Below are 26,448 nucleotides of genomic sequence, written 5' to 3' on the forward strand. Positions count from 1 at the left end.
GTTACGGAGATGATGGTGTAAAACGAAACATTCAGTAGGTGGTAATCCTCTTACCACCAGGGGTTGCCTGTTATGAGTTCTACAGTGTTCAGACTGTAAAGTCAAACAAAAAAAGGGGGGGTATGAAAGGGGGTGCAGTGAGTCCTACTTCACATCAACTCAGTAACAACATAATGTAACATCAAAGTCTTAGGTAATATCTGATCAGTTAGCCACCGGTCAGATTCTGAGAAGATCATCAAGCAGGCAGTCTCAGTTGGAAGTGGCGTTGGAAGAGAAGAACTTTTAGCTCTCTCTTAAAGGTACCATATTAAGGGTTGGTCCTAATAGCTGGTGGTGAAGTCCAGACTCTAGGTTTTCTCCCTGAAAAAGCTTGTTTTAAAATTCTTCCTGTGCATAATTGGGACATCCTTGGTGTATAGTCTTATGGGAAATGTGCAACAGTTTGAATATACTTCTCCTCTTTGGGAGGTCAGTTAAGAGTGAACAGGAATGGTGTTAACGGTCATATATAGTTGGCAGATGAGTGGCTGTACTGAAGGCTGCTTTTAAATGATCAAGGTGAATTTTCGAAATTCCATACTCGAATCTGAGGAGCACTTGTGCTTGCATCACGGTTTTGAAATTAGCCACTGAGATGAGGGACTTCCTTCTGAAAGGAGTCTAACTGGATAATGTGCTCCTTTCACTTTTGTGTTGATCTGTTCCTGTAGATTGCTTATTTCAAGCCTGAAAATGTTACAGTATCAAAAATAGAAGGTTTGTAATCCAGCATGCCTGAATCACCAAAGAAAGAGAGCTCTCCCGAGAGCGTTTTATGGCTCCAGTGACGGCCTGTCTAGGCAGCAAACTCTGACTTGAGTTGACCCCACCCGACAGAGCAGGGGAGCTATTGTCAAATTCATTGAATTTGGTAACAAATTTAGCTAGTGAAGTAAAAGACTTAAAGGTGTCATATTTGTGTTCGAAATTTCATAATTGCAGGGTCCAATAAAACTGGTCATGTAAGCCTTGCCAATGAAGCTGCTTGTGAAGTGCATTGGAGACACATCGTGATTGCACACGCCTGACTTCAGCCACTGTGTTGTTTTCTTAAAATAAATTATCTTCCTCACAGCCTATACTGCCCAGACACACACTTTATTTCGCACTCAGTCACAGGATATTTGACTTCTTCCTCACCCTGTCAGCATGAACCATTAGTTCAAGACAAACGTCTTGTAATTCAATAGCAAAAGAAGCAGAATATTAGAGTATTAGATTTGCTCACTGTGCTAACTTTGATTAATTAAAAAATATATATACTTCCATAGAGAGAAAATTATTATTATTTTATTTTGTTTAAATTAAAGGAGCTGGAGTTGTACAAGGAAGAGTTGTTGACAAAGCCAGCCCTTCTTGCAGTCAATAAAATGGATCTTCCAAATGCAGAACACAAATTGAATGAACTCATGGAGCAACTAGAGCGCCCTGCAGGTAAAAATACTTTTATATGAGCAATATACATGCCAGTGATGTTGACTGAAAAATAAAAGCACAGTGCAATGATAAGGCACAAAATCAATAAATAGTATCTCTTTTGCACAAATGGTTTTAAGCTTTTTATTTTTGCAAAAACAAAATTCTCTTCCTTTTTTATGTATTTGCTTTACATCACCATGACTGGATTGTATAATCCGGGGAGGGGAGGTTGTTGTTTCTATGTTAAAACATTTTCTGAAAAAAGCGCAAATCTCATTACTGTAGATTCTTGTACCTAGAGTACTCTGATTATGCAACAATACTGTTCCAGGTGGCATTAGGCCTATGTGTAGAAATATTTTGAATAAGCGCAGGTGATCATTAAATATCCAGGACCTCTGCTCCCACACATGAGATATTGTTGCAGATAACAGTTCCAGAAATGAGAGCGGGTGGACCAATTTGTCAGTTAGCATTTTGGCATGGAAATTTCTTGTACAGAGGCCATTGGAAGTTGTTCAGTTACTGGTCTTCTGTGAGTCTACTGGTTTTTAATGTACTTAAATGTGCTTGTTGAAAGAGTTGATCAAACTTCGGAATATAGGTTTATGAAAATATTTGCTGAAAATATATCTATATACATTAATCAGTCAATCATCACTTGATAAAACACACAGATGCTTCAAACAGAAACGTCCCAGCACTCAAGCAGTCAATATAAGGCCAACTCGAATATCATAGAAGGTAAACAGTGTCAAATAACCAGGCTTGGAGCTGCCCTATAAAGGTAGCCAGAGACTCAGCCAACCGCACATTGGGTGGAAGGCTGTTCTATAGTTTTGCCATGAGAACAGTAATGGAGCTACTTCCATGGCAAGACTTCAGGAATTTTGGGATCCGTAGGAGGCGGCTATTGTTGGATCCGAGTACCCTCTGTTTTGTATACAGTGTCCTCACTGTGGAAAGCTTTGAAAGCCAATGTCCAAGCTTTAAATTGAATGCGCTGATCCATCGGGACCCTGTGCAGATGTTTCACATGAGGAGAGCAGTGATGGTTATGAGAGACTCTCCTACTAAGTCTAGCTGCTGCGTTCTGGATTAACTGAAGCCTGCTTATTACATACGCAGGGAGAGGAAAGTAGAGTAGTACAGGCAAGTGATAACTAAGTATTGAACTTCAGTTTTTCTAGTCTCCTCAGGAACCAGATAAAGGAACGTCTTTAAGATGATCATATTCATGAAGCAGACCAATGAGACTTGTTTAATTTGAATGGCAAAGGAGAGTATAAAATCAAAAACAATGCCAAGATTTCTTCTAACCAAAGAGGTTGGATTTGGAGGAACGTTGAGTTCAGAAGACCACCAAAGGGTACATGGTAGGGGTCCACTTTGATTAAAAACCAGAACTTCAGTTATATCCGAATTTAGTTTCAGGCAATTTGCCTCCCTCCATGCCGTGACTCCTCTGAGACTCTCTTTAAAATTGTAGAAAGCAGCTTCTGTGTTGTCTTGGAAAGAAAAAAGCAATTGGGTGTCGTCGGCATACAACACTACCCTGACACCCCAGCATGTATTGAGATCCGGCAATGGGGGAAGGTAAAGATTAAATAAGAGTGACCTCAGGGAAGAACCCTGTGGGTCACCACATACCAATGGTTGAAGAGGTAAAAAAAAAAAAAAAAGAAATGCAGGTATAAATATACCTTTTGGGATCTGTTCTCCAGGAAGGATTAAACCCATTAAACAGACTAACTTTGAATGCCAAGGTTACTAAATCTGTTCAGCAATGGTGTGATACCATGTTGAAAGCTGTTGAGAGATCAAGAAGCAACTCCATAACAGGTGTGCTTTTGTCAATATTCTCCCTGACAGACTCTGCCACCTTCATATACATACTACAATAAAACTGTTCCAAACTAGGAAAATAAACTTAGGGACTCGGGGGCAAGTAAAAATTGTTTTATTTCCATTGACAAAAGCGGTAGATGAAAGGTTATACAAAACTTGTACCTGTAGCGAGTAAAAAACACCAAACGTGGCTTGAAAGTAGAACTATACAGTTTTAACTCGTGAGTCAATCACATTTTCAGTTTTTATGTCGAGCGCTCATGTACGGCCTCTTGTATACTTTTAGTATACATACGTCTTTGGGCTCAGTCAGCCGGGCATGGAAAAAAACATGCAGTGCCCAAGTAGGCATACAGTGGCCCCCACTACCGTGACAAGAGCCTCCCCCAGGGTGTGGTGCCTGTGAAAAAATATCAGGGCATAGCGGCGCCACTTCTTATCCATCAAAAATATATTTCAGGGCCCAGTAGCACCATTTCTTGTTCCCAGGGCCCACCTCTGGTATTCATAACCGCTCCTTGCCCGCAGAGCCAATTCCCAGTCTAGCGACCCTGTGGTGGCCGCAGACCCTGCCAGGACTCCGACACTGCATTGCTGGGTCAGGCAACCCTCTATGAGGGTCCCTCTGTCACCCCAGTTCTGGAAGGGCATCCACAGTCTTGCCGCCAGGAGCACTGAAGGATGTAGGTGGCCTGGCCGATGTGCCACTCACTCTTTGTTGGCAGCCATTTTGTGCCCCTGCTGCTGGCCCGGGAATCGAGGGCGGCAGATGTCAGATTGCTGCTATCGCATCGTCAGAGATCGTTAGCCGGCCCCTCAGGACAGTCTCGCCACAATATATGTCATCAAAGCATAGTTAGATGGCCCTTTTGGAGGCAGCATAACAGTCGGATCTTTCCTTCTTAGCCGGAGCTCTCAGAGAAAGCAGCTACCTAGCTATGCTGTTGTCCACACCCCCAGAAATGTGTAATTAAAACTTAAAAATACGAGTTGTATTTATATTTAAACAGCCGTTAAATAGTTGGTATTTTTGATATTCTTGAAATACCCATTTGACCCAAACACACTGCCTTTGCTTAAGTTCTACCAATATGGCATTCTCCTGCTTCAAGCCTGATAACGGGCACCTCTGGAGAATCGTGCAATAGAAAGGATTAGTTTGCTACGGAAGGGAAGCTTTTGGGTGTATTAGGTTTGCTGTTGTGTTAAAAAATAAAAAATAAATAATAATAACGTAATGGGAGAAGAGAAAAAAGAGCGTAGCTGATGGATCTTTTGTTTCCTTGCACCAAGTGCTCATAAGCATTCACAGACACCCATATTTTATCATTTCGAACCTCACCTAAAGTGAAAAATCTTTGTTTGTCTCTGTCCTTCCTCAATGTATGACATTTCTCTAGGCTTAACCTTATTGGAACTGTAATATTTTACGTTTTTAGGTCTCGCCTACCAGATGGACCAAGCTGTCTGATTGCTATAGATCTATTGAGGGCTTAGCAAACATTGGTTAGCTTTACTGTTACTCTCTTGTGCTTGCTTTTTATTCCGTGGCTTGCCTTCTCCTTCTTCTGTTTGTTCCTCCCTTGGAGCACAACCACTGTTCACGTTTAGTGAAGTACTCTTTCTTTCAGCACTCCTTGAGAGTATCTTTGATTTTTCGCACTCACACTTGTGTTTAACTTTTTCCACAAAACACCTGCTACCCCTGCAGCCTCTCCTTGCTGCTCTTTCTCTTGTAGGTTTCTCTCCCCCCACCCCCGCCGCTTCCCAGCACACTGTATTGTTCTCCCCGAGAAACAGCCATTGCAACTTGGTCAATACAACACAGTCCGTTACCATGGATGCATTACAACTCAGGATTTTATGACTATACCTTTACCACGCATGCCTTTACGTTATAAAGGCATGAATGGTAATGGCATAGTCATCGTAAAGGTTATACAGGAGAATGGAAGTATTTCACAGGGACGTAATAGGTGTTTTATTTTTTAAATATGTATGTAGGTATGTATGATGTTCAATGGCATGTGTGGCTCCAGATACACATATTCTGCATACCTCCGCCATCTACTGTGTTGGGTTCGGAGTGCTACAAGTGAATTTTCTTTGAGGAGCATTTTCGAGTCCCAGGATCGAGTGGCTCCTCCTTCTCAGTGATGTGCATGGGTATCAACTCCTTTGTTAGATTGTTTTCTCTCTGCCGTCGGGTTCAGATGTGTATTCATCGCTCCATTTTAGACTTGCTCCGGTCTGAGACTTTCTTTCCATCTATCCTTTATTCACCGGTTTTGTTATTTCAAGCAAGTTTTTCATCTTGCGTTAGAACTTTCTAGTTCATCGGGTCCAGTACCGACCACACGCCCTTTAGCGCGGGCCTTGACCTTCCTCAGGCCTACTTCCACGTGGCACCAAAGAAAATGCTGAACTGGTGTAAAGGGCACCATTCCATTTCTGTCATTTGTGCCACTCCAAATTCCCCCACACCTACCATCACCAGGTGTGTAACTTGTGCCTCTTACCAGATTACGAGGCGGCTACCTGTGACGCATTTTGATCATTCAGATTGAAGAAGACCCTTTGGGACCAAGGAGCACACAGGTTGGAGATTGCGCATAAATCCCCAGAGGACACCCAGGCATCATCGGGGAAGAACACGCACAGGAGGATGCCATCTCCATTCAAGATTCAGACTCCAGCATTCAGTCTGACATGGAGAGCCACAAGGTGTCCTCACTGCAGCAAGTGAATACTATAGCCCCTCCTGCCCCCACTAAGACTCATAAATAAGCCCTTACCTAGGTCACTGGACCACCACTGCCACCAGACCATGGGTGGTCTCGAAACGACATTTCTGCTGCCTCGCCTATCTACGCTGCGCCGAAGAGAATGAAGACTACTGCTGCGTCTTTGGGCTCAACCTCCTCCTTTTTGGTCCGCTTGCTAACCACCAAAGTTTGGGCACAGACTGTATCAGCTCTGAGCCGTAGCAGCTTGAAATCAGTTTTCGGCATCGAAAACGGTCAAGCGATAGAAATAATCAAAACCGAAAACTCAAGACACTACTCTTTCCAAGCAATTGGATTCTAGTCAATCGTCCACTATACGTCTCCTATTGAGCTGATGCTAGAGACCATGTGCTCTAAACAGGGCCGGTTGTTTATTCAAGAAGGGACAGGCTATATTGTGGCTACTCCCACTGTTTCTTTTAAGAGGAAACAAACTTTCCAGGAGGCCTTGGACACTTTACTACCTCCAAAAAAGACCTTAAAGGACAAGGCCACCGTACACAAGCATTTACCTCCTCCTCCTGATCCACTATATTCACCACTTTCCTTCCACCTCCTTCTCGTCCTCATTATCCTGCCTCTCCCACTGCAGGAATCCTCACTCCCAAAGGTTCACCGTTGTTTGTAGGGGAATACTTAGGGGATGCACATCCGGAAACAGACCCTTGGGGCTCCTATGTTCCAGATCCTATTGTTAACACAGATCCAAACTTGTATCCTGCACAGCCCTCTCCTCCAGAGGATACTACTAGCTACCAACCTGTTGCTGCTCGGGCAGCCAATTAGCACAATGTGCAGCTCCATAAAGACCCAGCAGAGCAAGACTTTTTGTTTGATACGCTCACCACCACCCACAGAGACATTCAGTTCCACCTTATGCTCCCAGAGATGCTTCGACACGCATACAACATATTCAAATAGCCTGTCCGCTCTAGGATTAAAACACCCAAGGTGGACAAGAAATACAAGCCTGCACCTTCCGACCCACTATTATTATGTCTCATGTCCCACCAAATTCCATAGTGGATACCACCACCAGAAAGAAAGTTAACACCCAGGCTACTGGGGACTCTCCTCCACCAGAAAAGGAGAGTAAGAGGCTTGATGCGGCAGGCAAAATAGTAGATGCACAAGTGGCATATCATGGGCATATGCCAATTCACAGGCATTGTTCTCTAGGTATGACCCAGCTCACTGGGATGAGATGGAGGAACTCCGCCAAGATCTCCCAGATGAGCACCCAAAATGTGGTCAGCAGATTATATTGTTTGCCCCTCTGAAACAATCAGATGTCCATTAGATGCCACCAATATGGCTGCACGTGGGATAAACACCAACATCTTATTGAGGAGGCATGCATGGCTTAGATGTTCAGGCTTCAAGTCAGTAGTGCAACAAGTGGTACTTTATATGCCCTTTGACAGGGATCATCACTTTGGCCTTCAGGTTGACTTTAAGCTTGAGAAATTAAAGAAAGACACGGACACCCCAAAGGCCAGAGAGGATCTTCATTTCCAAACACACAGGTTTTTATTTTTTCGTTGCACAACATACAGAGGTTATAGAACATCAACAACCTGTCACCCAAACACCTCCCAAACCAAACAAGCCTCAACTTCTTACTCTTGAGGATCTTTCAGAGGGACATAGAGATGCAACAATTTCAGAGGCAGGGGTAAGAGCGCTACCACCTGTGGTTCACCCTCCTATGGGCAAACACTGACTATATACATCTTCCCAAACCATACACCACACCAGTAAGGGGCCGCCTTCACTATTATCACACGCAATTCACAGACATAACATTGGACCAATGGGTCCTTTCCATTATCCAACATGGTTATTGTCTGGAGCTTACTCCCACACCTCTGAAACATTGCCGCTCGCACACAGGTTATCCCAAAAACATCCTGCCCTTCTAAAAGAAGTACAGTCTCTACCTATCAAAGGAGCCATAGAGCCTGTCCAATTACAGTATCAGGGAATGGTAGTACACTTCTTATACTTTCTCATACCCAAAAAGGACGGCTCACTCAGACCATACTGGATCTTGGATCCCTAAACTACTACATTCTCTCAGAACACTTTCACATGGTTACTCTTCAGGTTGTTATTCCACTCCTTCAACAAGGTGACTTCATGATGGCTCTAGGTCTGAAAGACGCCTACTTCCACATCCCCATTCGCCCTGCACACCGCAAATACCTAACATTTGTGGTCACAGAAAAGCATTATCAATTCAGAGTTCTCCCTTTTGGAGTCACAACTGCTCCCAAGGTATTTACCAAGTACCTAATTGTTGTTACAGCGCATCTCAGAAGACAGAAAATACATGTGTTCCCTTACCTAGATGACTGTCTCATCAAATCCAGTGTACTACAGCAGTGTCAATCCCATGCTCCAACCACAGTAAACAGTATATTTTCTTCACAAAATGAGGTTCACCATCAACTTTTCTCAAATCCCACCTACAACCTCTTCAAATTCAGCTGTATCTAGGAGCCATTCTCATTGTGGAGCTGGGGTTAGCATATCACGATCCAGCCTGTATTCAGTTTCAAGAATCTTCTTCCTCAATTTTAGGAGACTCACACTTACACAGTCAAAGCTGTCATGCATCTCTTAGGGAGGATGGCATCCGGTATTGCCATCGTCCCTCATGCCAGCCTCTACATGCGTCCACTACAGCAATGTCTCTCTCCTCAGTGGTCTTAGTCACAGAGTCACCATCAGGACCTAGTGTTGTTAGACTGCTAAACTTGCCTCTCTCTGTAATGATGTAACTCCACCATCCTATTAAAAGGGTGGCCTTTTTGAGACCCTGTGACTCAGCTCATTCTGACCACAGATGCATCCCTGATGGGTTGGGGCGTGCAACTTCAGAACTTCACAATCCAGGGCATCTGGGATCTCAATCACCAGTCAATGCACGTCAATTACCTGGAACTTCAAGCGGGTCTTCTAGCCCTGAGAACTTTCCTTCCTCACCTGTCACACAAAGCTGTCTTACTCCAGAGGACAACATGACAGCAATGTATTATTTATAAAAACAGGGGGGACACTGTCCTTCCAGCTATGACACCTTGCACAAATAATATGGAAGTGGGCTCATCATGTTCATCTACTGGCAGAGTGTATCCCAGAAATGGACAACGAGTTTGCAAACCTGCTCACGAGGATGCATCAACAAGTCCACGAATGGGAACTCCATCAACCGGTCCTTCAAAAATACATCCAGAAGTGGGGAACTCCTCAGACATTTCCAGCCACGGTAGAAAACACAAAATGCCCAAGCTTCGCAACCAGATACCCTCGCCCTCTGTCCAAGGGCAATGCTCTATGGAGGAATTGGTCAGGAATATTTGCCTATGCTTTTCCACCTCTCCCTCTCATTCCCTTTCTGGTTCAGAAACTCAGACGTCTCTCGCCATGATTCTGGTAGCTCCCACACGGTCCCGTTAGCCATGGTTCACACCACTCCTTGACCTCTCGCAGATTCCCCACGAGAAGCTCCCCAACAGGCCAGACCTTCTCACACAGAACTAAGGCCAACTCGGACACCCAAGTTACTCAACCTTGCGATATCGCTACTTAAGTCATAAAGTTGGTTACCTCCAGTTACCTTCTGAGTACATGGAGATTCTTAAGGAAGCTCGAAGGCCAACAGCTAGTGCATGTTATGCAGTGAAATGGAAAATATTTTGTTTTTCCCATGCCAATCCGAAAATACTTACCCCATTAAAGCATCTGTCCAAGATATTGTTTATTTGCTTCACTTTCAACAAGCAAACCTGACTTGCACTCAATCCGATTACATCTTGCAGCCATAGGTGCACATTTACAAAACAGACCACATGTCTTTGCTCAGAATTCCAGTTATCAAAGCCTTCATGGAAGGACTTAAAAGTCATTCCACCTAGACTACCCCCAGTCCCATCCTTGAATCTTAATATTTTACTCACTAGGCTCATTGGTCCTCCTTTTGAGCCACTTCATTCATGTCCTATTTAGTTCCTGTAATGGAAAGGTGATTTTTTTATTTGCAATTACATCACTTAGACATGTAACTGAGCTCTAAGCATTATCTTTAAAAGAAACTTTCTTTCAAATACACAAAGATAAGTTGATCCTCCGTACAAACCCCGGGTTCCTACCAAAGGATAGCTTCTCAATTCCATATCAATCAAACCATTGTGTTACCGTTTTCCTTTCCGCAGCCTGACTCAGTGGCCGAAGGACCACTCTGCACTTTAGATGTCAAAGGGCACTCATGTATTACATTGACTGGACTAAAGAATTAAGGAAAATAAAACCACTTTTTGTAGCTTTTTAAATATCGAATAGGGGTAAAACAATCTAAAAAAAAAATGGCATGGCTGTGGGTTAATAAGGTTATATAAATAAATCTATATCTTTCCCTTTCCTGACATTAGGTGCCGGCGTGCTCCCAAATGCCGGAGATGCTGCTAACTCACCCATCACACGTATTAAATATCCCAAAGTTTTTGTAAATATAAAACCAGAGATCGACAATCCAAAGGCGACTGCAATATCAAAACTGTTTTATTAGCTGAGAAACTGACAATGCGTTTCGGCTTGCGCCTTGGTCACGTCAGTTGTTCCATACGTTCTTAGTGATTTAAATACACCCAATGTGAACCACAATAATACCGTGCAAGAAAACAATAGAAGGACAACTCCACTGGTACATATACGGTCGCCATCTTGGAATGGTTAACCTCAAAATTGATATTCTAATTTCAAATCCTCACAATTAAATAACTGGTATTTATCTGATACCTAATATCAAATCTTGATACACATAATATTCGATCTTTCAACCTACCGTTACACAATAGGATTTTACAACATATATACGGTCTCTCTCTTATATTTACAAGAACTTGTGTATATATATGTTTGATGGCATGTGTAGCTTGCAGATACACAAGCTGTGCACTGTTCCTGCCATCTTGTGTTGGGCTCGGAGTGTTACAAGTTGTTTTTCTTCTAAGAAGTCTTTTCGAGTCATGGGACCGAGTTACTCTTCCCTTTCGGCTCCAGTGCGCATGGGCGTCGACTCCATCTTAGATTGTTTTCTTTCTGCCATCGGGTTTGGCTTGTTCCTCTTCGCTCCGTATTTCGAATCGGGAAAGTTAGCTAAAGTATCGGAAATTCGACGGTATTGTTCTCGTTCGGTACGGGTTTAGTGTATCGGCACCGACATCAAGACCGCTTCGGCGGCCCTTCGGGGCTTCCACTGTTCATCGAGGCCTGGTCGGCCAGACCACACCCGTCGTTCCAGACTAATGGACCGGACCCCCTTCCGTTTCTGTCCGAAGTGTCACGCAAAGTATCCTTATCCAGACCAGCACCGGGTCTGTAACCTGTGTTTGTCACCTGAACACAGAGGATACTTGTGAGGCTTGCCGAGCATTTCGATCGAAGAAAACCTTGAGAGATCGACGCGCAAGAAGACTGCAAATGGCGTCGAAACCAAAAGAACAGCTTGACGTCGAGGAGGAAGAAATAATCTCCATCCAAGAAAAGGACTCTGATGAATCCGACAGTGAACGACCCTCGACGGTGCAACAAACCGTGAGTAAACCTGCCCCGTCCCAAACTCAGGGTCACACCAAGAAACTTAAGGCCATGGGGACGCCACCGCTAGCAGGCCATGGCTCAACCCACCGAAAGGAAGGTGACCAGACATCAGCACCAAAAAAGGCCAAAGAGTTGCCGAAGACTTCCGACTAATTCTGACACCGAGTGATCAAATCGAGCAAACCCCGTAAAAGCTCCTCGGAACCGAAAAAGACTATTACATTAGAATCTTCTGCACCGAAAAAAGCGGCCTTGGAGCCGAAACGAAGCTCATACACTGAGGAGCAAGGGCTTTCCATGCAACTCAAACAAAGACATAGATTTGAGCAAGAGTTGGATATAGAGGAACCTGACCAAAGACAACAGAGGTTACATATCCAAAAGGATACTGGCAAGATTAAGACTTTACCTCCACTCAAATCTTAAAGAAAACTGGCATTTCAAGAAACAGAAATGCAACCAAAGGCAAACGTGGTTAGTGACAAGTCACCAACACCACAGGTCTCACCACAACCATCCCCACTGCACTCACCACAATTATCACCAGTGGGAACACCAATAATGCAGTCACCCACACATACTGGGATGACCCAAGATGATGCTGATGCATGGGATTTATATGATCCACCAATATCGGATAACAGCCCAGAGTGTTATCCAACCAAGCCGTCCCCACCAGAAGACAGTACAGCATATACGCAAGTACTAGCCAGGGCAGCTACGTTCCACAACGTAGCTATGCACTCTGAACCAGTGGAGGATGACTTCCTTTTCAACACTCTGGCATCCACCCATGCATCCTATCAAAGCCTACCAATGCTACCGGGCATGCTCAAGCACGCACAACAGGTCTTCCTTGAGCCTGTAAAGGGAAGAGATATCACGCCTAGGGTCGAAAAGAAATACAAACCACCTCCAACAGACCCAGTGTTTATAACACAACAGCTCACACCGGACTCAGTGGTTGTAGGAGCAGCAAGGAAAAGAGCGAACTCTCAATCATCAGGGGATGCTCCACCACCTGACAAAGAAAGTCGAAAATTTGACGCAGCAGGCAAGCGAGTGGCATCACAAGGAGCCAATCAATGTCGAATTGTGAATTCGCAAGCCCTACTTGCACGCTATGATAGGGCACACTGGGACGAGATGCAAGACATTATACAGCACTTGCCCAAGGAACATCAAAAACGGGCCCAGCCAAGTAGTTGAAGAGGGACAGGCCATATCGAACAATCAGCTAAGGTCCGCATTAGACTCTGCAGATACAGCAGCAGGGACTGTCAACACGGCTGTAACTATTCGCAGGCATGCATGGCTGTGGAGTTCTGGACTCAAACCAGAAATTCAACAAGCCGTATTAAATATGCCGTTTAACCAACATCAGTTGTTTGGGCCGGAAGTCAATACTGCCATTGAAAAAAGACACGGACACGGCCAAAGCCATGGGCGCGATCTACTCCCTACAATGCAGAGGCACTTTTAGGAAACCACAATTTAGAGGGGGTTTCGGTAACAAACATCTGAACCTTCCACCTCCCAAACAAAATCCACCTATCAATCACAATACCAAAGAGGAGGGTTTCGTGGTTCCTATAGAGGACAATTCCCAAGAGGAAGAGGGAAATTCCAACCCACAAAACCAAGCCCTAGCAAGCAGTGACTTCAATGTCACAACACCCCAACACTTGTCACTAGTGGGGGGGGAGGCTAACCAAATACTACCACAATTGGACACATATTACCACAGATACATGGGTCCTATCAATTATCCAACATGGTTATTGCATAGAATTCACAACATTCCCTCCAGATGTGCCACCAAAACCGCACAGACTGTCTCCACAACACTTAGACCTATTACATATAGAGGTCCAAGCTCTGTTACAAAAACAAGCAATAGAGCTAGTACCCAATCACCAAAAAGGAACAGGTGTTTACTCGCTATATTTCCTCATTCCAAAAAAGGACAAAACATTAAGGCCTTTCTTAGATCTCAGAACACTAAATCTCTTCATCAAATCAGATCATTTCCACATGGTAACACTTCAAGACGTAGTTCCCTTGCTAAAAAATGGGGAATACATGACAACACTGGATGTCAAGGATGCGTATTTCCACATACCCATCCATCCATCCATCCATCCTTCTCACAGGAAATACCTAAGGTTTGTAATTCAAGGCAAATATTATCAATTCAAAGTGCTACCGTTCGGGATAACAGCGCCCAGAGTATTTACAAAATGCCTAGCCGTAGTAACAGCTCACATAAGGAGACAGCACATGCACGTATTCCCATATTTGGACGATTGGCTAATAAAAACCAACACTCAACAATAATGTCAATTTCACACGCAATACGTCATAGAAACTCTACACAAACTAGGGTTTTCTATAAATTACCAAAAATCACATCTGCAACCATCCCAAATACAACAATATTTGGGGGCAACACTGAACACACAAAGAGCAATTGCCACTCCAATTCCACAAAGTGTCCAATCGTTCCAAAATGTAAGATCAAGCATACAACCAAACCAACACTAAACGGTAAGGTTTGTAATGAAAGGCATGGTGTCCTCATGCAGAGCCATTGTCCCTAATGCAAGACTACACATGCGGCCCTTACAACAGTGCCTAGCAAAACAATGGACGCAAGCACAGGGCCAACTACAAGATCTAGTGTTGATAGACCGCCAAACACACTCTTAGCTTCAATGGTGGAACCCTATAAATTTAAACAAAGGGCAGCCATTTCAAGACCCAGTGCCACACTCCATTATCACAACAGATGCTTCCATGGTTGGGTGGGGAGCACACCTCAACAATTACAGCATATAAGGTCAATGGGACAATCAACAAAAACTACTTCATATAAATCACTTGGAACTGCTAGCAGTATTTCTAGCATTAAAAGCGTTTCAACCACTAATTGCCCACAAACACATTCTTGTCAAGACAGACAATAGGACAACAATGTACTATCTCAACAAACTGGGGGCACACACTCGTCACAACTGTGTCTCTTAGCACAAAGAATTTGGCAATTCACAACAACATTCGTTTAATACCACAATACATACCAGGCATTCAAAATCAGTTAGCTGACAATCTCAGTTGAGATCAACAGCAAACTCACGAATGGGAAATCCATCCCCAGATCCTACAGGATCACTTCCACCGCTGGGGGACACCAAACATAGATCTATTTGCAAAAAAAGAAAACGCAAAATGCCAAAACTTTGCGTCCAGGTACCCACACCCTCAGTTCAACGGCAATGCTCTTTGGATCAGTTGGTCAGGCATATTTGCTTACGCTTTCCCCCCCCCCCCCCCCCCTCTCCCGCTCATTCCTTATCTGGCCAACAAACTGAGTTAAAACAAACTCAAACTAATACTCATAGCTCCAGCCTGGGCTTGCCAACCGTGGTACACAACACTGTTGGACTTATCAGTAGTACCCCACATCAAACTACCAAACAGACCAGATCTGTTGACACAACACAAACAACAGATCAGACACCCAAATCCAGCATCGCTCAATCTAGAAATCTGGCTCCTGAAGTCTTAGAATTCGGACATTTAAACCTTTCACAAGAGTGTATGGAGGTCATTAAACAAGCGAGAAAACCTCCAACAAGACATTGTTATGCAAACAAATGGAAAAGATTTGTTTGCTACTGTCAGACTAATCGAACTAAGCCACTAGATGCCTCCACACAAGACATTGTAAGTTATTTATTACTCTTACAAAAGTCTAATCTAGCTTTCTCTTCCATTAAAATCCATCTCACTGCAACATCTGCCTATCTGCAGATTAAACATACAACATCGCTTTTTAGAATCCCAGTTATTAAAGCATTTATGGAAGGACTAAAAAGAATCATACCCCCACGGACACCACCAGTACCTTCGTGGAACCTTAATATTGTATTAACACGACTCATGGGCCCACCATTTGAACCCATGCATTCTTGTCAAATCCAATTTCTGACTTGGAAAATAGCCTTTCTAATAACCATCACATCACTTAGAAGAGTGAGTGAAATACAAGCATTTACTATTTAAGAACCCTTTATACAAATACATAAACATAAAGTGGTTCTCCGTACAAATCCAAAATTCTTACCAAAGGTCATATCACCATTCCATCTAAACCAAACTGTGGAACTCCCAGTCTTCTTTCCACAACCAGACTCAGTAGCTGAAAGGGCCTTGCATACATTAGACATAAAAAGAGCACTAATGTATTACATTGACAGAACGAAACAATTTCGTAAAACAAAACAATTGTTTGTAGCTTTCCAAAAACCTCATGCAGGTAACCCTATATCCAAACAAGGGATTGCCAGATGGATAGTTAAATGCATTCAGACCTGTTACCTTAAAGCTAAAAGAGAATTACCCATTACACCAAGGGCACATTCCACTAGAAAGAAATGTGCCACAATGGCTTTTCTTGGAAATATACCAATGACAGAAATTTGTAAGGCAGCCACCTGGCCTACGCCTCATACATTTACTAAGCATTACTGTGCAGACATGTTAGTAGCACAACAAGCCACAGTAGGACAGGCTATATTAAGAATATTATTTCAGACAACTTCAACTCCTACAGGCTAACCACCGCTTTTGGGGAGATTACTGCTTTGTAGTCTATGCACAGCATGTGTATCTGCAGCTACACATGCCATCGAACGGAAAATGTCACTTACCCAGTGTACATCTGTTCGTGGCATGAGACGCTGCAGATTCACATGTGACCTCCCCGGAAGCCTGTAGCCGTTTTTAGTTGCAAGAAAATTGTAAATAAATATTCTTTTAATACACACTATGTACATACACTACTACTCCATTGCAAGGGCACCTCTAGTATACTCACAACTCCTCCCTCACCCTTTGCGGGGAAAACAATCTATGATGGAGTCAATGCCCATGCGCAATGGAGCCTAAAGGGAGGAGTCCCTTGTAACACTCCGAGCCCAACACTAGATGGCAGGACCAGTGCACAGCATGTGAATCTGCAGCGTCTCACGCCACGAACAGATGTACACTGGGTCAGTGACATTTTCCATATACATATACGCACAGTTTTCATGGTAAAATTTGCATTGTGAAGGCATGCGTGGTAATTGCATGCGTGGTTCCGTCACACAACCGTGCTGTCCCTCTCATGCTTTTTTGCTTATCCTTGCGACTCAATTTTGTTTACATTACATGCCTCAATCCCCCATTGTTTCTTTATCCCACCCTCTCTACTCTTGCTGTCCCTCTCCCCGTGCATTTCACGTTTTTTTGTTTTTCTTTTGGTGCACTATTTTGGAGTGCCCAACATTTGGTGACAGGTGGTCCGTTACATCAAAATCACTTCTGTGAACTTAGATCAGTTAATAAAAACTAGAAGGAATGCTTAGTGGCATCCACCATTTTAGCGCAGTCAATAAAACAAGGAGAGTGGCATCAATGCCATTTGGTAGGCACATGCCTACAGAATGTCACTACCGGCAGAAGCACCTTTTTTTCCCTTTTTTTCTGTATGATCTGCAACACAGACAAAATGCATTTTGCTGCTCCCATAAGTGTCCTTCTGTTTTCATAGCAATTGTACCTGTCTCAAAAAGACTTTTTTTTTCTTCTCACCTATATTCTGGTTTTCGTTGTTATCATATTAATTTTGTGTATTTTTGCAGAGTAATATTAATTGTAAATCTGATATTAAACCGGTTTCTTTTTCACAGATTTTTTACACCTGCTACCAGAAGACATGATTCCGGAAGCTCCAGCAGAGTTTAAATGTGTCCTTCCTATCTCTGCGTCTACTGGCCTAGGAGTGCATGAACTAAAGGTTGCTATTAGGAAATCTCTAGAAGACCAATATGAGCAGGAGCATGAAAAGTACCAAAAGGAAAAACTTCAAAGTTTACAAACAACGGGCACAGATCAAACTTTTAAAAGACACAAGAATTGTAACTCAACACTGGATATACAGTGACAAAGATCTATAAAGGAGGTTACTGACATCAACCTGGAAGCTATTTTTAAATAAAAATAACTTTTTATGTGATCCCTTATTTCAAAGCGACAACAGGTTAACGGTCTAATTTGCACTTCCTTGATGCATCATGTTCCTTATTTCCCTATAAATATTGCTCATCGAAGTCTCTGGCACGCCATATCTTTGGTGTTAGAAGATCATAAATTTGAACTATGCGCCAGGCTTGTCCTCTGTGTTTGCCCTGCACCATAAACGTACTGGAAGGCAAGTATATTTCTTCTGTGTATGCGCCATGGCACCTTCTCCAGACTGAGATGTTAGAACGAACAGAAATGGCATATGTCTATTCATGTATCCCAGTCTGATTCTACATGAGTGTAACCACACCCTGTAGGTATGGGAACAGACCCCATACTGATCTGATGGACACTTTGTAGACTAACAATACAGAGAAGACACTCCTGCTTATATGAGAATTCTTGTCTGGAGAAAAACCTTGAAATCAGAAATGAGGGCAAGGGACAGAGAAACAGTGACACGAGGGAAAGTAAACTACTTTTTTGTTGCGGAAAACATCAGCCATCAAACATGCAGTGAGAGGGGTGGATATACACTATTTAACTGTGAAAAGATATTCTGTAGATAGCACCAGCATGTGGTTTGGGCGTTTTCCACGCTGGAACCACGAAGTATGCCACTCATTGCATAACCAAATATATTATTGTGGATAATTGTTTTCCCCTGTGCCTCGCATGACAGTTTATAAATTAAATGCACAGAATTTTGTATCTGTTATTATTCTAGTCGATGTCGTTGTTTATTTTTAGGCCCACGGTTTGTAACACTTTTTTGTGTGTAACTTTTGACCCTTTTACTAGGCTTTCTACTAGTTATTGATATTTTTTGCAGATCATTTTCTACTGCTATACCTGCAAAAATTATGACGAGCTGGAATGTCGAAAGTATGTTATCAACCGTTTGGTGATGGGCACTGCCTACCTGTAGATTAAAATATCTGCAATGTACATTCATAATCTCGTTAATCTCCTGGTTTACTGTGAGTTGCTTCTCCTTATTGCTAGCACAGCTCCAACACCTGTTCTAGGCAAGACATTCGCCAGTTCCAATGACTGCTGTTTTCTCCAAACCTTGCAGTCTTTTACAGAAAGTGTCCACTACAGCACCTCGTGAAATGAAATGATTCTCCTTACAGGGATCTTCTTTGACATTATTAGCACTGAATAGTCCTGCCTACATGCGGCACTCCTGAAAACCTCATCTAAACTAACATAATTATAATGCTTTGATAAAGAAAAGGTAATCCAAAAACACAGAAATATTAGTCTATTTTATCTTATTTATTAAAGATTCCAATTATAATTCTGAATTGCATCATTAATCAAAGTGACAAGTTGCCTTCCAGATGGACATCTCTGAGAGGAATGTGATTTCTGTTCATTGTCCCAAATAAATCTGAGAGAAGATGAAGCCCCATGGCAGAGAATATTGTATGTGCAAGGGATCTGTATCTCAAAGTCCAGTGAATGCGGCGGTGAGCTCCTTTTGCCTTAGCTGTGTGTACCATCTCTGAGGACTTTTTTTAAGCAGGAGATCCAATAAAAAATACAGTATCAAATATCAGATGACGTTCAGATGACAACAGATGTACTGAGAGACCATCTAAATTCAGCTGTCCCTGGATCCAGCAGTCCCTGAATCTGTCTGGAGCAATTGGCCACATAGTTACCGCACAAGAGAAAGAGAAGGAGGGAGGTGGATAGGGAATGGAGGAAGTGATAAATGGAAAGGAAAAAACACAGGAGCGCTGCTGGTTTTAGGTCACTGTTGGCCAAACCAGGGTAGAGTAGAGTCTTCTCTGAGGATTGGTACATTGACTCGTTTTAGACTGATATTTGGACAAATTCTAAATGTGTATGAAGACTGCCTGGTACTGGGGCAAATGTATCATTTGCTGGCTCAGTTATGGCTAATTTCTTATAACATCTGCAATATTTAAGTAGTACCTGTGTACTGACTTGTAGCACTTCATTATATTGCATGTAATGAGACATTTGCCACAACAAAGCCAATAAGTGTATCTGAATCCTGGGTAGTTGATACTGTCCTGAGAACAGACATCGGTTCAGATACTGGTGCTGCACCTAATGCTTCCTAAGAGACATAAATCCGCAGATAGTGGCAGATGGAAGAGCTCCAGCAACAGATAATACAGACAAACAGGTACACATGACAGTCTGGTTCCTAGGAAGGGCAAACATGAGGTAACCGGAAAAAGTAAAAAACAACATAGGTGTGGAATGCAGGGTCTGTTGGACGACCTGTGTGATAACAGGGAAGGAAGTACATCTACTAAACACTTGTCAGGCAAACAGGCCTGTGAATAGTGTGGTTAAAAATGCAAAGTCAAAATACTTTATTGGACTCAAATATAGCCATAAAAGATTCATAAAATGTGCAAAAACATACAATAAGGTACAAAGTGCATTCAACATAGCAACATAATTAATAGATACAATCCAAACGAAGTTTAATGATCAATAAAGTGCATGGTCAAATATGCTGTACCACCAGAGTCTTGGAAGAGCACTGGTTAATCTGGAAGTTGCACCTCCGTTTTGGTGGTTATAAATCTAGGCCTTTACCCAGTCCTCCAGATTTTGGGGATGCTAGAAATTCACCTTAACTCTTTCACTCTACTGTATTGGGCTGAAAACCCTGACATTAGGGCCCTACAGCCATTGCCACTTCCAGATTAACATCTAGATCAATGACAAGGACAGGTATTGTCGTAGTTGGGCTCTCGCTCCTAGGCGAGAATGCTGGTTTAGGGATGACAGCACTTTTGTTTGTAGGAGACTAGGCCATTGGCAACTGTCGGCCCAACCCTCCCGGCTCACAAGCAGTACCTCACCAAAAACCCAAACAGTAAAATTTGATTTCTGGTGACCTTACGCAAGGACTCTTGAGTGCGACATTTCAGGGGAGTCGTGATCAAACAGAAGTTACCCTTGCTTCTCGTTAGCAATAGGTCTCAGTCACACACCGGCAATAAAGGAGTTGCAGGAGAGTTTTCAATATATTTATTGAAAAGTCTGCAATCTACGATAAAATGCATGAGCTGCAATGATTAGGATAATGCATAATATTGCAATAAACATAAAATGTAAAATTAGAGAACCAAATCCCTAACCTAACGAGAGCTAGTTGTGATAAACCTAATCTGCCAGTACTATGTCAATGAGAAGCTCCTCCAAACCTTGTTACCTAGGAATGATATCTAGGTCGTACTCCGTGAGGACACGAAGGCTAGGTCTGCATCAGGGTGACGTGCAGCATAGATGGTGTCAATAGCATCAGGTAGGAACCCCTCTGCTAATCTTGTCTTTGTAAGATGTATTTATACAGATCTTGTAGGACCCCTGACGCAGGTATGTTATCAAACAATAGATAATGGGCAGTCTCGTGGCAGCAAATTATGTAAACATTTCCCACTAAAAAGTACATTAGGTTCCTGTCACATGTAAGTGGGAAAGGGACATGATGTGAAAACCTATATACAGCACTTAATTTTGAATCTGATAATGATGCCTTCACAGAGTAGCACTGATAATGTAAATCAAAACATGGCTACCTCTGTACAGAGTTAGAGCAATCTTAACGAAATAATAAAATAAATAGGCTAAGACCGAGCAGGCTACGTAGGTTAAAAGTCACTAGGTGACAGGAACACAGGCCTCCAAGCCAGAAGGCTAAGCTAAACTCCTGAGACCCATTAAAACTAAACAGGACCCACTACAGTATGGCACCTTTGGTTTGGTTTTGAGGCAGTTGACATCAAAGAGACCAGGGCCATCAACGTTGAAGGGCGTGCCTTTGAAAAACATCCTTTGTGATCCCAATATAATTAATTGCGTTTTGTCTCCCATATCTCGCTAGCTTATAATAAAAAAAAATTAACCAGTATGCTAAAGCATGGTTCAATCCTCTGAGTATCACAATGACATGTAGGCTCTTAAAATCTGTTGAAGATCACTTAAAAAAGATCACCACCTCAGCTTAATAAACAACATTGAAAAGGAATACCCAACTCACTAGTAGAAGTGCGCGCCATCTACATCTTGTTTTGTGTTTTTATACCATACATTAGTCATGCTGTGCATTCCACAGCAGTAGTTTAGGAAGAAACTTGCTGCCATCTGGAAAACGCTTGTTCAAGGAAACACATTATAATATACAGTGCTATAGACAATTTAAAATAAAATGCATGGCCCTGTTGAGGTAATCACTTCTATATATGTACACAATGAGAAACTAAAAGTCTGCCTATGACAGTTATTGTCTCAAGTTCAAAACCCCTCCACTGGTAATACGGCTGCAAATGTTAAACAACTTCCATTAAAACCACCTTTTGCAGAAAGAATACAGTCTGTTACAGAAGAAGGTTCCAAATTCCCCAAAAAAGGAATGGGAATTGTGAGTATGTGGGTTTATTATATGATATGGCTGGGGGGGATGTGTCATGGAATACACTCAGAAAACTGTCTTGGGGCCAGTCACGCTTGTTTGAACAACTGTATGCTCAATCCTGGATAGCTATGGCTTTTGAGCATCAAGCCTTAAACAAAGGAACTTAGTGTAAAGCATTAACCAGTACCAAACAACGAAATAAGAAAGTTACACAACACAAAAGAATCAGGACACCAATTTATAGTATCTTTTTATGGATTCTTAGAAACCTTGATGAGCAAATGTAGGAAAGTACCATCTTCCTTGGCCTGTTACCCCCATTTTTACCTGTATGTCAGTATGTTTTTGCCTGTCTCACTGGTATCCTGCTGGTCAGGACCCCAGTGCTCATAGTTTATGGCCTAATGTGTGTGTCTGTATAGTGCTTGACTGTGTCACTGAGGCTCTGCTAATCAGAACCTCAGTGCTTATGCTCTCTCTGCTTTTAAATTTGTCACTGTAGGCTAGTGACTTCATTTACCAATTTCAATTGGCACACTGGACCCCTCTTATAAGTCCCTAGTATATGGTACCTAGTTAACCAGGGCATTGGGGTTCTAGGAGATCCATATGGGCTGCAGCATTTCTTTTGCCACCCATAAGGAGCTCAGACAAACCTTTGCACAGGCCTGCCATTGCAGCCTGCGTGACATAACGCATACGTTATTTCACAGCCATTTTCACTGCACTTAAGTAACTTATAAGTCACCTATATGTCTAACCTTCACTTGTTGAATGGTGAGGTGAAAAGTTACTAAGTGTGAGGGCACCCTTGCACTAGCAAAGGTTCCCCCACCTAGTTCAGGGCCATTTCCCCGGACTTTGTGAGTGTGGGAATGCCATTACACGTGTGCACGACATATAGGTCAATACCTATATGTAGCGTTACAATGCTAACTTCGAATATGGTAATGTAACATGTCTAAGATCATGGAATTGCCCCCCCATTCCAAATTTGGTATCAGGGAGCTAGTTCCATGCATCCTGGGGGCACCAATATGGACCCCCAGTACTGCCAAACCAGCTCGATGACGCTTGCACTGCAGCTACTGCTGCTGCCACCTCACAGACAGCGTTCTGCCATCCTGAGGTCTGAGAAGCTTAGTCCCAGGAAGGCAGAACAAAGCATTTCCTCTGAGAGTACAGTGTTGCACCCTATCCCTTTGGAAATAGGTAATACAGGCTTGGGAGGGGTAGCCTCCCCCAGCCTCTGGAAATGCTTTGAAGGGCACAGATGGTGCCCTCCTTGCATAAGCCAGTCTACTCCGGTTCAGGGACCCCTTGTCACCTGCTCTGGCGTGAAACTGGACAAAGGAAAGGGGAGTGACCACTCCCCTGTCCATCACCACACTATGGGTGGTGCCCAGAGCTCCTCCAGTGTGTCCCAGTCTTCAGCCATCTTGCTTTGCCAAGTGTGGGGGCACTCTGGAGGGCTCTGAGTGGCCAGTGCCAGCAGGTGACATCAGAGACCCCTCCTGATAGGTCCTTACCTGATAATGTAGCCAATCCCTTCAGCTGCAACTACTACTTCATCCTCTGACCTCGGATTAACCACAGACTGCTCCAGGAACAGCTGTAACAGCAACAAAGTATCCACAAGGGATACTTTTCCTCTGCAACTTCAGCTCCAGCCAGCAACTGCAACAGTTTCCACGGTGTGCACGCTCTGAGGACTCCCTGTCTTCATCCTGCACCAGAAGGACTGAAGAAATCTCCCGTGCGATGACGGAGTCACTCCCCTGCTCCAGCAGGCGCCTTCTAAGATGATGACCGGTACCCTTGGACTCCTCTCACAGCGACGAGCGTGCTCCTAAGGACAGAGGTTGGACCCCATGGACATAGACTGTCCTGAGGTCCTGCTGACGCAATGTGGAGGAGGTAACACCTTGCCTTCGCTGACAGCGACGGTACCCCTGTGTACTGGGTCGTCTTCACCTTCTGAGGCCTCTGTGAACTATTTGCAAAATTCCTTTGTGGACAGCCTGGCCCAGGTCCCCAGCACCGCATCCTGTGATGCTCAATTTGCTGAGTTGTTCTCTGGCAGCGTGAGACCTTCCTTTAGTGTGCTGCACCAACTGCGTTTTGCACCTCCTTTGTCCCCGTGTCCTGGGACTCCCGTGGGTGCTGTCTGGCATCCTGAGGGCTCTCCAAAGTGCTGAGATCCCCCCTCTTCCTTCCTCACCCACAGTTGAGGCCCCCAGGTCCCTCCTAGGTCCAGCCAGCGCCATTGTGACGCAAAATGCACTTTTGTCGTAACCAAGGCTTGTTGGCGAACTCCAACACGAAATCACGTCTGCATCCATCTTCACGTCGTGGGACTTCCTTTGCATCATGCAGGATCCCGCTAGCATCTTCCTAGGGTGCGTTCCTGCAGCCTTTGACTAACTGGGGACTCTTCTTTTGCACTCTCTTCTGGGTTGGCAGGGGCTCCTGTCCTTCCTGGAACCTCTTTCGACTTCTGGACTTGGTGCCCTTCTTTTGCAGGTCTTCAGGTCCAGGAATCCAGCCGTTGTTGTTTGCAGACTTGGTTGGTTACTGCAATATCCCTATCACAAGGTGTGGTGTGTCCTAAGGAAACTTGCAGTACTTTACTCCTTCTTTTCTGGGCTCTGGGGTGGGGTAATTTACTTACCTTTACTGTATTTTCACTCTCCCAGCAATTCTGCACACACTACACTTGTCTACGGGGGAATTCGTGATTCGCATTCCACTTTATTAGTATATGGTTTGTGTTTCCCCTAGACCTATTTTCTCCCATTGCATTCTATAGCATTTCCTATTGTTTGCATTGTTCTCTGACTAGTTACTTGTCCAATTGTGGTATCTAGTGTATATATTGTGTATAATGCTCACCTCCAGAAGGAGTATTACCTCTAAGATATTTTTGGTACTGTCACCCAAATAAACTACCTTTATTTTTGGTAACACTGAGTATTGTCTTTACTTGTGTATAAGTACTGTGTAACTATAAGTGGTATTGCATGAGCTTTGCGTGTCTCCTAGTTCAGCCTAAGCTGCCCTGCTATAGCTACCTCTATCAGCCTAAGCTGCTAGAACGCAACTACATTTCACTAATAAGGGATAACTGGACCCGGTATATGTTGCAAGTACCCAAGGTACCCACTACAAACCAGGCCAGCCTCCTACAGCAAAATCCACCAGAGGGTTCCTGTGATACAGATTTTAGAAGATAACACTTTTAAATGCAAACGAGGATTAATAAACAACAAAAGTTTGTTAAAAATGTAAAAGTTTTAGTTGGACTACTATGACCCAGCTTGGGCAACCAAATCTGATGGATGGAGGTCTGTGGCCAGAAAGAATACTTTGGACAGTTGTCTAGTTACCAGAGCATTTTTAAGACCAGTTCCAAACTTTGCAGGGCAACCATCATAGAATTCTGTGGAGTGCTGGGGATACAGGATGAAAAGATGCTCAAGGATTCTCGGGTTGAGGTGTGGTCGTCGGGGGTGCCTTTGTGGCAAGTCTTGGTCAGGGTCCCACAAAGTCCTCTTTGATGCAGTTGATGGCCAACCGATGCTGGGCTACTTGTCTCTTCGCATGGGTGTTTGGGAGAAAAAATCCTTTGGTAGGGGGCTAGTGTCCCTCTTAGGCAACAAACGTGGATTCTGGCGGCACTCCCGGCTCAAGCAGACTCTGGTGCAACTTTCGCTCATCAACGATCAGTCACATGGGGCACCTGGTGGCATATAGTGACAAAACTCTGAGGTGGGTACTAACTTGACAGTTTGGACATATACCACTGTTCTGTGCCTGGAGCTGGTTCCATGGGATCGTCCAACTAATCCTTGGAGTCACTGCTTTGATCTTTGGCTGGGAATCCACTTTTCCCAGAGGCAGGAGCTACAGGCACAGTTCAAACTTCACTAGCCCAAAGTGTAGCAGATACAGTTATTCTGACAGTGCAGCTCCTCTCTTTGTGTAGTTTCAAGGGCAGCAGGGCAGTCCTCCTTCAGTTCTTCCTCCAAATCCAACGTGATCGTAGGGGCAGGGTGCCAGGGGTGACATATTTATCCCAGGAAACTTCCATGAGGGGTCCATGTAATTACTAGCCAATCGGCTACTAGGTCCTCTCCCTTCTGGTGACGTGTTTCCTGGAATGTGTGGCATCTGGCTATCCCACAGTGCACTATTCTAGCCATTCTCAAGATGTTGGCACCCCTCTTCAGTCATCAGGAGCTTGGTTGCCCACCCTAGAGATAAGGCTAC

The 26,448-nt window shown here is 43.6% G+C and overlaps 1 protein-coding gene across 1 annotated transcript in view; it reads left to right on the forward strand.

The window, feature by feature from the left end:
• GTPBP10 (GTP binding protein 10) overlaps positions 1–18,716 on the forward strand; it is a 98,190-nt gene extending 79,474 nt beyond the window's left edge. The window contains exons 9-10 of the mRNA XM_069211562.1: positions 1,353–1,476; positions 17,435–18,716. Coding sequence (XP_069067663.1) covers positions 1,353–1,476; positions 17,435–17,688 — 378 coding nt within the window. The 3' untranslated portion in view covers positions 17,689–18,716. The remainder of the gene's footprint in view (positions 1–1,352; positions 1,477–17,434) is intronic.
• The last annotated feature ends 7,732 nt before the right edge of the window (positions 18,717–26,448 follow it).

The sequence above is a fragment of the Pleurodeles waltl genome, chromosome 10 (genome assembly GCF_031143425.1).
Source record: "Pleurodeles waltl isolate 20211129_DDA chromosome 10, aPleWal1.hap1.20221129, whole genome shotgun sequence".
Classification (NCBI taxonomy): Eukaryota; Metazoa; Chordata; class Amphibia; order Caudata; family Salamandridae; genus Pleurodeles; species Pleurodeles waltl.